The following is a 13054-nucleotide window of genomic DNA, read 5'->3' as shown; positions in this document are numbered from 1 at the left end:
AATACAGTAGGACTTTTGCAACGAAAAGGATGTTTACATTTTCGAATACTCAGGAAGAAAGGAAAGGATAAGTGTTGTAGTTGTAGATATTAAAGGTGATATTTTAAAGCTGATTGCTTGTGTGTTCGAAAGCTCTAGGTATGTAAGTTTCTTCACTTATTTTATTTTATTTGGAGGGAGATTTAAAATATTCACAGGAAATTGTAGATATTCCAGTCTTTGGGAATAGTAGGAGGAAGAGATGTTCACCTCGTTGAATTTTTGAATTTCTGAGTTTCTTTTTCCTTTGGAATTTCATTTTATCTTTAAAAGTTTTGCTGTGTTTTACTGTTTTTGTAGTTATGCAGTACGTGCTTACTTCCTCAAGTTGTTTTCGTGTTGAGATATTAAAGTTTCTAAATTTTTTGAGTTGTTCGTTTGTATGTCCGTTCAGAAAAGACTGTGCCTTTTTTTGCAATAAAAAGGATGTTTACATTTTAGAATTTTCGGGGGAAAAAGACCGGAAAGAAAAGGAAGGTAACATTTTTTCACAGAAAATTATAGATATTAAGGTTATAAAATTTACTGGAGATGATTTATTTTTTGTATGTCCAAACAGAGAAAACTATAGAGTTCTTGGAATAAAGATGATGTTTTCATTTTCGAATACTCAGGGGGAAAGAAAAGGATAGGTATTTTCAGGCGTTGTAAGTTTTAAAGCTGATCGTTTGTGTGTTCGAAAGCTGTAGATATGTAAGTTCCTTAACGTATTTTGAGGGAATTTCAAAATATTCACATGAAACTAGATATTCCAGACTTTTAGAGTTATCTCTCAGTTGTCCTGCTGGGTTGTGTTAGTGTTTCTGTGTCTTCAGCTGCTGACAGGTCAGAGCTGCGAAGAATACGTCCAGCTGCTGTCACGTCCAGCCGACTATTATTATTATTATTATTATTATTATTATTATTATTATTATTATTATTATTATTATTATTATTACTATTATTATTATTATTATTATTATTACTATTTTTCTTCTTTCTTCAAATTTTCTTCCATTTCTCGCCGAGTGTTTTCCGTACACCTAGGGCAGAGAAACTCGTTGTATGCATTCCCAGTTCACACACGCAAATTCACAGGTAAAACATGTATTTAAGAAAAAAAAAAAGTTCATGAATGGATGTTGTTTTCACAGCGATAATGCTCTTCTCAGTACATGAGTCGTTCCAGTTAGCACGATTTTTTGCACTTCCTGTAGGGATGATAAGCCTGGTATCATTTTCAAATAGGTTTCAGTACCTTTTTTCATCATTCCTAGAGATCCTACAATCACTGGTATGGTAGTCGCCTTGAGGTGCCACATTTTTTCAATTTCTATTAGCAAGTCTTTATATTTACTGATCTTGTCAAATTCTTTCGCCGCTATATTATGATCAGAGGGAATACTCATGTCAATTAATAAACACGTCTTCTTTGTCTGATCTTTTATAATATCTGGTTTATTAGCTTTTATAGTCTTGTCAGTATGTACGGGGATCATCATTATTATTATTATTATTATTATTATTATTATTATTATTATTATTATTATTATTATTATTATTATTATTATTATTATTATTATTATTATTATTATTATATGAAAGCTCACAGCTTATTTTGCTGGGTATAGTGGAAAGTGTCAGCTGTCCACATCCAGCAGGTTAAGGTGACACTTGTTTACTGGTCATGCTTCAAGGACCCTGCGAAGAATTCTTGCAGTTCCAAGCAATGCTGATTTTTGTAGGTGTTCTACCTTCACACTTGCACCGATCTTTTTTCAGCCATGCTGGTAGTTGAGTGCTGATACTTCTAATTGCACCATTTACTATTGGTGTCACGTCTACTCACTTCATTGACTACAGCCTTGGTACTTCGTACTTTAAATCGTCACAGTTGTTTTATGTCCTTCTTCTTTCACATTGATCCTGTTTTCATCGAGGCATGCTATATGGATTATCATACATGTTCTTTCTTTTTTATTCACCACATCTGGTTTCCGATGTCTGGTCAGGTGATCGCACTGGATAATTGCATCCACAGTAATTTGCAGTTCTCGTTTTCGGTGACTTCTTATGGAATTTTCTCATACTACATCTTTGCACTTTGAAGGTTGTGATTTCCACAGAGCTCCCAATAGATCATTCTTGCCACATTTTCGTGGCGTCGTTTATATTTGCGATGTGCCAATTTTGGGCATTCGCTAATGATATGCCTTACCGTTTCACCCCTCTCACTAAATATTCTGCATTTGTCGCTATCGGTAGTGTTGCAAGTTCTGCACTTCATATAATTGGTTATTAACGCTTGTTCCTCAGCTGCGCATATGAGTGCTTCTGTCTCTATTTTCAGATTACTCCTCCTCATCCATTGCTACCGGTCCTCTGTATTTGTCTTAGCGTTCACATCTCTTGCAAACTGACCGTACATTTTCTTTTTCTTCCATGACTTTCGCTTTCTTTTGTTCGTTTCTTGTTTAATTTTTTCTTTAGTTACACAATTTTCAGTTTTGATGAGGCCAGTCTTCTTCATGTGTTTCAACAATGGCTCCACGGCATTTTTTATATTCCACCCTAGGCTGTTTTCCTCTGCTTCGATACAATCCTGGCAACTGATTAAACCTATCCCACACTTTCTTGTGGACAAGTACAGTCTATCGGTGTCACTCTTAGGGTGGAAGGTTCCGTGTACTGTCAACATTTTTCTGGTCTTGGTATCCATTTTCTTCACTTCTCTCTTTTGCCATTTTATAATTATCGCTCCATACCAAGTGATGTTACCGCCCACGTATTAACTGCTTGGAATTTATTCTATCCAGTCAATTTTGAGTGCAACACCAACCTTAGTCTTCGGAAATACTCTATCTTCAGTTGTTCTTTCATTATTTTCTTTTCTATTATCTCGTTGTACTCTAGTACACCAAAGTATTTATATCCTTCCGTTTCAGTTTGCTTAATCAAGTCTTTATTCGGTATTTCTATCCCGGTTTAAATGTACCTTGCCTCTTTTGGGGTAGATTACTTCGCACTTCTTGAGTCCAAATTGAATTCTAATATCAGTACTAAAACGGTGGATCGTGTTCACCAAGGAACTCACTTGTGTCTCATCTTTGCCACATAGTTTCAAATCATCCATGAAGAGGAGGTGGTTGATTATTTGGGATTTTTTCTTTAGTTAGTACCCCAGATTTATTTTTCTGAGTACCAATGTCATGTCAAGGGTATCTATTATTATTATTATTATTATTATTATTATTATTATTATTATTATTATTATTATTATTATTATTATTATCATCATCATGGTTTCTTTTCATTATAACTTTATTTCAGCTGCCTTACTACCGGGCATCCTCCGGAGGCCAAGAGTAGCAAAGGTATTTTTGTTTTGCTATGTATGCTAAAATATCACCACATTTATTCCATTTTAGATGGAAAGAGTTTTCCATAGTATATGGGCTGTACCCATCAAGGTTATCTTTTGTAGTTCATGGAGATTGGAGCTATCATCATCATCAATATTATTATTATTATTATTATTATCATTATTATTATTATTATTATTATTATTATTATTATTATTATTATTGTTGTTGTTGTTGTTATTATTATTATTATTATTTCTGTTGTTATTATTTGCAGTATCCTGGATGAAAACAGGTATAACCGTGCAATCAGAAATAAGTAATACCAAAAGGAATTTTTGAGAAAATATTATTGTAACTTATTTTCTCCCAAAATAATTTTTAAAATGAATACATCCGACCAAGACATATTCGAAGAAACCCCAAAATCTATAAGGATTACTGAGCATTCCCATTCCTCAACAAATAGGATTCCAAAACCGCCTCGACCTCTTCCTAGAAATGATAGTTGTTCGCCAAGAGTTCCGACCGAAAGGTTGGGTCGAGTGAACCAGATATGCAAGCAATTAGAGTCGAGACCTATTGCTGATACTGTCGAACTTCGAAATGGGAAAGTATCTCATCGAATATTTGCGTCAAATTTGGGGGTCAACAAAATCAAATGTAAAAATAACGGCTCACCACGATCGCCGCACAGAAAGACTGTATCGACTGCATTGAAGGATAATAGTGAAGGACAGAAAGAAGCTCAAAAAGTTGTTAATGATACTGCATTACATAATTACATAAAGGAAAATGAAGATGAGGTAGGGGACGATGACAAGAAGAACGGGGAAGAAGAGAACAAGGAAGAACCGGAGCAGGACCAAGAGCAGGAAAAGAAGGACGGCGTGATTGCGGAAGAGGAAAGCGAAACAATTGCCTCGGAGTATAGAAAGTTCAATAGTAAGTTCAGATTTTTTTCTCTTTCAACCAATATAAAATTTTTATGCTTAAATTCACCTTTCGTTTTATCAATTCAGTCAATGTTTTAATAGTCTTTTCCTTAACTATTTGGTTTTTGTCTCTTTTGTTTCTTGGTATATTTGTCTACCAAGCAGTGAAATCCCTTTGTCACACGAAATCATGGATCTTCTCTCGAAATGTCTTGCCTAAATATCTATTGGCAGAACAGAGTTTGCTACTGCGAACTGGCAGAAACGTTAGCACGCCAGGCGAAATGCTTAGTGGTATTTCGTCTGCCGTTACGTTCTGAGTTCAAATTCCGCTGGGGTCGACTTTGCCTTTCATCCTTTCGGGGTCGATAAATTAAGTACCAGTTACGCACTGGGGTCGACGTAATCGACTTAATCCATTTGTTTGTCCTTGTTTGCCCCCTCTATGTTTAGCCCCTTGTGGGCAATAAAGAAATAAGAACAGAGTTTGCTACTTCTAACAAGAAATATGGAAAGTGTCAAGAAATAACATATATTGTTTCAAGTATTTATTTTATGCTATAATACTTTTAATAAAATATTTCTTACATCGAATTAGTAATTTGGGTAGATAACAACAATGAAACGAGATATGACATATCTACATGTCCCATGAAGATTATTTGAAAGAGTTAAGCAGTTTTAAAAGAGAATCAGAAGTTAACCAAAGATATTTTTTCCGAATATAACACAGCACATCTATACAAACAGCAACTACATTTTTTGTTTTTCATTTTTCTTTTCTTTATAATGGCAATACATCTGAGATTATGGTATCTTATTTCCCCCTAAAATAGTTTTTAAATGAATACATCCGACAATGACGTAATGAGAAATAAAAATTGTCATAGTGGATTTCATGCTTCTTTCAGATATTAGATGCATTATATGAATCGAAGTTTTTCCTGCAAAATATTGTATCTGGACGGTAGATTTAGCTCTCTGACAAATTCTTTCATAATGGACAGTTTGAATACTAAAGGTTGAATTTGGAATCAAACCAGTGATGTCAATAGAGTTGTGAACATCGTAAAATAATTATAGGTTCGTGCTGTCTTGAATCATATAATCGATTTAATTATGGGGAAATTAGGGAAATGATGAAATAATTCTAACAAAGAACGAGAAACATACCAAAGATATACCAAACATACCAAAGACATTTTTCCAAAGAGCATAACAGAATTTATACACCCCCAGCAACTATTTTTTATCTTTTACTTGTTTCAGTCATTATACTACAGCCATACTGGGGCATTGCCTTGAAGAATTTTTAGTCGAATAAATTGACCTCAGTATTTTTTAAGCCTAATATTAATTCTATCGTCTACGATATAATAACAGTACTAATACAGTGTTGCTATTTTCTTCTAAACAGCCAGATACCTGAGATTTTAGAATGGAAAATAAAAGGTGTGTATGTCACGCTTTTCCTTAGGCATTAGAATCATTATATAAACCGAAATTCTTCCAGCAAAATATTGGGTCTGGAAGGTAGAATAGACTTTCTATATCATTTTTCTACAATGGATGGCGCAGGCATAGTTGTGTCGTAAGAATTTTGTTTCACAGCCATATGGTTCCGGGTTCAACCTCACACTTGTGACTGAATTTGTATGTGTCTTTTACGTTCGATAGAAGGATACACTTGTGAGTGAATTTTGTAGATGGAAACTAAGTAGCCCGTTGTATATATATATATATATATATATATATATATATATATATATGCTTGTGTGAGCGTGTGTGTATCAACGTGTGTGCGTCTTTCTGTTTATTTGTCCCACCCACTGCTTGACAACCGGTGTTGGTTTGTTTACATCCCTGTAACCTAGTGGTTCGGCAATTGACACGGTAGAATAAGCCCCAGGCTTAAAAAGGAAAATAAGTTTTGTGCTCGAATCGTTCGACAAAAATTTCTTAAGGCGGTTCCCCAGTATAACCACAGCGTAATGACTGAAACAAGTAAATGTTAGAAAATAATTATAAAGTCTAGATTCGGAAATAAACCAACTTTATCGATAAACTGGTGACAACCATAAGACTAATTATAGGTTTCTGCTAATTCCAATCATAAATTCCATGTAATTTTGAAATTATATCAGGTTGAGTAAAACGTAAGCAACGTTTTGAAACATGAAATTCACCTCAATGCGGAAATTTTAGTCACCAAAGTACCGTTATCATCAACCAATGGGCTACAATTTTGTTTATTCCGGTAGCATCAAGATCTGGAGTTCTGGAGTTGTTGAACTCTTTGAACGAACTTTCAGCATCGGTTTGATTCTTGAACTCCTTCACTCGCAGGAAACCATCAAGATGCTTGAATAAATGGTCGTCAGTTGGAGAAACATCTGGGGAATGAGCTGGGTGGGAAGAACTTCGTAGCCAAGTTCCCCCCACTAATGGGGCGTGGAATGATTGGCTCTCTTCTGTTGACCAGTCTGGGACGGAGGAGTAGCAGATTTTCATTCATTTTGGCTATTTCATGGCAATATTTTTCTGTAGTAATGGCTTTTCCGGGTTTTAAGAAGTTATAGTTGATAATTCCAGCAGTACAATACCAAACAGTCTCCATTAAGCTTCTTTTTGAAGAGCTCGGGATTAGGGAAGATTTTTGGTGCTTCATTTTGGTCCAACCACTGCGAATTTATTATTGTACAGAATCCACTTTTCATCGCAGGTTACAATACGATCGAGAAATGGATCGGTCTGATTATGGAGAAGAAACGACGCGCAAATTTAATATTTGCGAATTTTCTAATTTTCATTCAAATTGTGTGGTACCCATTTGCATTATCAGACAATTTCAAAAAAATGTTTAAAAAATATTCTTCGTAGTCCAAATCGTTGCTTACTTTCCACTCAACCTGACAGAATGCTAGAGGGCGATTGCACATTTTTCATTCCACTCTTTTTGATTTTCCGATCGCATGCAACTGGTTGCAGGCAGATTTCAGGCTAATTTGAAGTTCTTTTCCCAGTTCTCGAGTGGTTTTATGTGGATCTTTCTCAATGACGGCCTTTAATTCACCGTCATCGATGACAGATGGGCGTCCGCTACGCTCACGATCTTCAAGACTCAGGTCTCCATTGCGAAATCATTTAAACCATTTTCGAGCTGATCACCCATTGGTCATTTCCTCATTAAATCTTTCGTTGATATCGCGACCAGTTTCAGCTGCTTTACGTCCTTTTTTGAAGTTGAATAACAAAGTTGCTCGAATACTGCACTTTGACATTCCATTTCAGATGACTGTAACAGCAGTGAAAAAAATATCGATAACTTATTGATGCATTTGAGCACGTTTATGTTTGTATTATCAGACAATTGCGAAAATATTATTTTAAAATTCAGAACTCTGCAAAAACCCCCTACAAATTTTTCATGGTCCAAAGCGTTGCTTACTTTTTACTCAACCTGATAGAATGCTAGAGGCTACTGCGCATTTTTCATTCCATTCTTCTAAATATTTTCCAGCTTGCGTTTCAAGAATGAATGAATAATGATAATATCAAAAAATAGGACACAGCATTTCCATACAGAGGCGAATTACACTTTTTCGTATCTGGTTTACATTATCAATCACATTTTACATACCGAATAAATGAGCTTTCCGAATCTTAGATAGATAGATAGATACATACATACATGCATACATACATACATACATACATACATACATACGTGTGTGTGTGTGTGTGTGTGTGTGTGTGTGTGTGTGTGTGTGTGTGTGTGTGTGTGTGTGTGTGTGTGTGTGTGTGTGTGTGTGTGTGTGTGTGTGTGTGTGTGTGTGTGTGTGTGTGTGTATACATACGTATGTATGTATTTATTAGGTTTATTAAGTCGATGTTATCCCACTGTATGCTAACAGTACTTCAATTCCATTTTCACATTATCTGTAGATTTTCTATAGAATTCAGAGCGGTCAATTTCAGTTACGTTTTGTAAACATGTACAGCAATATAAACAATATGATAGAAGATATCATATGTATATTATATATTCTAGCTGAATTTGAGTATTTTACTTATAGTTTCATTCACTTTGTCCCGAAAATTTCGCTACTGATATCACCAAACAGTTCATGAAATCACCATGAAGTAAACTACTTATCGATTTTAATCTAATGAAAACCGTGACGCGCATTATGTATTTTTTCATGGAATGCGACTAGGCGTGCCTCTCTAATCATTTCACTAAAGTTTTAATGGTAATCAGCAGCTACGGTTTGCTTGAAAACTTGAATGCATAGTGATTTGTATTTCTTCTCATTGTATTTATTTAAACATTTTATTGTGTATATTCACGATATACCCTTTGGCTAAGTATGTCTACTTCTCATATAATATTGAATCATTGACAAAAGACTGTTATGATAAGCCGTAGGTGTTGGATAGTTTAGTTTTTCTTGCGCATTGAGGGCACAATTTAGAATTGTTATCGGTCATTTAGATAATTTCTTGTTATTCTTCCAACACAAATGAGAAAAATATTATTTCTTTGTTTTTGTTTTTAATGGTTAACGGAAAATACCAAGTTATATGATATTGTTAATGATTTTTTTTTTCTATTAACTTCATATATGTGTCTTCGAATTAGTTGTTATTCTAATATTGATTAGACGGCAGAAATGGTAGACGAACTGAATGAAAGCAAAATTAACAGTACTAATCTATTTGCGTTCTTTGTTCAAATCTCTCCTGGATGTCTGCTTTCATCATTCAGGGGTCGATGAACGATATTATTTATTTCAAAAGAACGAAAAAAATAATGGAATTGGTTCAGTTACCCGAACACCACGACAGGCTTAAGGCAAGTAAAAGAAAATCGATATTTCATTGTATGGAGTTAGTTTAGTCGGGAAGATTCCCCTCAAGTAGCTGAAATATAAACATTTCACATTTTGTTGTCAGTGCTGCTGACTTTTGATACATAATTTCTATGGCTATAAATATGCAAACGTATAACATGAAGTAAAATTCAGTCGGATCATTATATAGTTGATCACGCTTTTATTAGACTGCTTGTATGCTGAGATCAAAGGGTTTCACTAACTATTAGAAGGCAATAAGCAGTACCGTTAATTTGCCATTAAGTGTATAACACGTGGTCTCATGATCTGACAGACATATAAAACAAAAGTCTGTCAGATTAAGCATGGTGTTTCTGATAATCATATTAGTATTGATGTCTTCTCATCAGTGCTTTACAGTGTCATGGCATATCACATTGGCCCCTTCCCGGGGTTAACGGAGTGTAACTAAATACCAGTAATGTGCTTTAATCGGGGTGCAGTACATTACCGGTATTTTGTCTTAATGAATCACTTCAGTTGGATATAGGTAGTATGTTAAAATAAAGTCCACTGTCGACCTTTTTTTTTCCTTTTTGTCTTTTTAGTTACCACTGATTTTTACTTATTTCCACTTGGGGAAACCGTGATATAATATATTCCTACACAGACACAAGAAAAAACAACATCAGGAAATCTAAAGTATTCTCAACACTCCTCGATAACCTTTTTCAAGATGTCCTTCTAAAGAACGTGATGACACATAAAAATTTATTGAAGGAAGCAGGTCATTGGCTACTAACGCTTTATCAATAATGCAAATGTTATTTATCTTAGTTATGCTTTAATCCCAGGTGATGAATGAAATAATGGCTAGAAAACAAAATTAGTAAAACAGACACAAAGAAAAGGTATAATTCTATGATGGGTCAGAATCTAATAGGGTAAGTTAACGATTTGCAGCCATGTTTGAATACCTTTATATTAAGGTTGAATAAATAAACTAAGTATCATATCGTTGTCATTTACTCTGTATAGAGACGGAATCCAAATGAGGAGAGACAAGTATTGAATACTGTCGACTCAGGTAGGAATTGAATTAATAAACTGGAAAAGTACTATTTACTTTATATGATGGTGAAACGAAGAGAACTAATTATCAAATAATAGAATATTTATTTTGAATAACTATTATTTAGTGTTTAACTCTATTTGTCTTAGAATAGGTAACAAATGAGTTATTAAGCTTATACTTTTCTCAGGAAAAACTAATGACATACACTATATGAAATAGCACCAAAACAGACTCGAAAGCTAAGATATAAACACATCTACTTAGTGGCTTAAATATATACTTAGTGATATTTGCTTTGAACAAAATATCCAAAATATTTTCAGCAACATTGAGTATGAATCTACTGAGACTTACTTCACTGCAGTAACAATATCACTTGGCACATTAAGATATTATTATTCGTTACTTGAAATAAGACACTCTCAGGGGGTAGACATTGTTTCCATTCTAGGTAAAAATTATTATAACTCAGTACATGTATGATTTATTAGTTTTTTAACATAGGCTCAGGTGTGACGGTTTGGTAAGATGTCTGATTCGTAACCACATCGCTCCGGATTTTGTCTCACTGTGTGACATCCTGGACAAGTGTCTTCTACAGCCTCGGGACAATCAAAGCTTTGTGAGTGCATTTGGTAGACGGAAACGGAAAGAAATACGTCCTACACACACATACACACACACACACATACATACATATATATATATATATATGTGTGTGTATGAATCTTTGTGTCTGTGTTTACCCCCTGACCATTTGACAACCGGTGATGGTCTGTTTATGCCAAGAAAACCGACAGAATAGGTACCAGGCTTTAAAAAGTAAATAAATACTGGAGTCAATTCATTCAACTAAAACATTCTTCAAGGTGGTGCCCCAGCATGGCTGCAGTCTAATGACTGAAACAAGTAAATGATAAACGATAAAAAGACAGCAGAAAATCTAGCCTTTTCACAATTTCGTTACAGTGGAAAGGTTAGATTTTTTTCTTCTTTTCTGTATGCCAATTTGATCCACCTTTCGATTGCTTATACACATTAGTTTTCGAAGCAAGCCATCACTGCTTTCCTCATATCTTACTGTTTATTATACCATTTATACTAGTCATCGGTCAGATAATTATATGCGATCTATTTTCATTATACTTGAGTCAATTTTAATCTTTGAGAGAAAATTCAACACCCTTAGAACTCACCAACCACATTTCTTTTTTACATTTTACGTCATTCAGTCCTTAGACTGCGGCCATGTTGGGGTACCAATTTGTAGTTGAATGAATTGACCCCATTTCTCTTTATTTTGTATACTGAATAGAGTTTTTGAAATGTTTCACAGTTGATTTAATATTCATCATATCTTTACAGAATTGTCTCCCTTTCAGCAAAATCTAACTAGGTTATCAAGGTAAGAGAACAGCTATGTATGTGTTTTGTAGTTATTTTTGTGTGTACGTGTGTGAGTATTGTGTGTAAGTGTTTGCGTATTTCCGTGGATGAAATTCTATGTAAGCATTTTGCAGTTATTTGTGTGTGTGTGTGTGTGTGTGTGTGTGTGTGTGTGTGTGTGTGTGTGTGTGTGTGTGTCTGTGTCTGTGTATGTGAATGAAAGTGTCTGTGCAATTTTGCGCGTACATGCATATATGCATGTGTACATATGAACACACTTTAAAACTAATCATGTAGTTATAGATTTGTATTCTATTATCAGCTTATATATATGTGTGTGTGTGTGTGCGTGCGTGTGTGTGTGTGTGTGTGTGTGTGTGTGTGTGTGTGTGTGTGTCTTAGATATTTCTTTGCACTGAAAAATAACGTTCAGCAATGCAATTTCAAAATCTACTACGAAAGAATTTCAATTCACCTACTTCACTAATACTCTTGAAAAGGCGTAAACGCCTCAGAATCTTGCTTCCCATCGAATACAAAGTCGATGCTTTGTGACTATTTAAGAAATCAATAGATTACTTAATTCACCATGCCTATATTTTCGATATTTTTCGGAATCCGCATTTGCTTTTTAATGATTGTCAATGAGTAACACTTTCTTTAGCAACAACACGTTTTTAGAATTCATTTGTTGAGAATTGATCTAAATTCCTGTCTTCTCCACATTTATGTTGAACTAGATCTAATACACATGTGGGATTTCTTTCGTTTATAGTTCTTTAATTAACAAAGCAATCACATAAATTACCAATTTAACCACTAATTAAGCAATCACTCAATCTTTTAAGTATTTTTCAACACGACAATTTAGGTAGAGACACTGAACATTTCTTATAAGATAATTACTAACAATACGAGGGGTATAACTTACGTTTCATTTACTACGGTATCCAAACGAAAAATACAATCACTCAGTTTTGTTCTAAAGTCTCATATACTCGTATAGACGTGAAGTATGGAACAAAACAACTTGTCGATTGGAGAGGAAGGATTTGAGGGAGGATTTGTTCGAGCCTAGTCTGATATCTACACTGAAATTTAAGTTACTTTCCTCGAGTAGTAAATAATTATTGATTGAAATGTACCCGTGTATTTTGTTTACTGTGGATTGTTTTTGGTGTTTTTACAGAGCGTTATTCAGTATCGCTAAAATTCTGTGAGTAATGTTGTTCTTTGATTCTGATAATGATGAGTTAAGCAAAGTCAGTGAGTAGATCCCTACCATTACAGGTAGAGTACCGTTTATCCTGATACATTTTATTCACTGTTGGAGCTTTCAACGAACTCCCATACTCAGTAGTGTGCTTAAGACTATGCTATTGCCAAATTTCTGGTAAAGTGAAACATAAAAAGTATATATATATATATTATATATATATATAT

At 34.4% G+C, this 13054-nt stretch overlaps 1 protein-coding gene across 1 annotated transcript in view; it reads left to right on the top strand.

Moving 5' to 3' along the window:
• The window catches only part of LOC106883370 (uncharacterized), a 232528-nt gene that overhangs the window by 78519 nt on the left and 140955 nt on the right, over positions 1-13054 (top strand). The window contains exons 2-3 of the mRNA XM_014934362.2: positions 3658-4325; positions 11591-11630. Coding sequence (XP_014789848.1) covers positions 3767-4325; positions 11591-11630 — 599 coding nt within the window. The 5' untranslated portion in view covers positions 3658-3766. The remainder of the gene's footprint in view (positions 1-3657; positions 4326-11590; positions 11631-13054) is intronic.

The sequence above is a fragment of the Octopus bimaculoides genome, chromosome 2 (genome assembly GCF_001194135.2).
Source record: "Octopus bimaculoides isolate UCB-OBI-ISO-001 chromosome 2, ASM119413v2, whole genome shotgun sequence".
Taxonomy (NCBI): Eukaryota; Metazoa; Mollusca; class Cephalopoda; order Octopoda; family Octopodidae; genus Octopus; species Octopus bimaculoides.
This window is presented reverse-complemented; position numbering and strand designations above follow the sequence as displayed.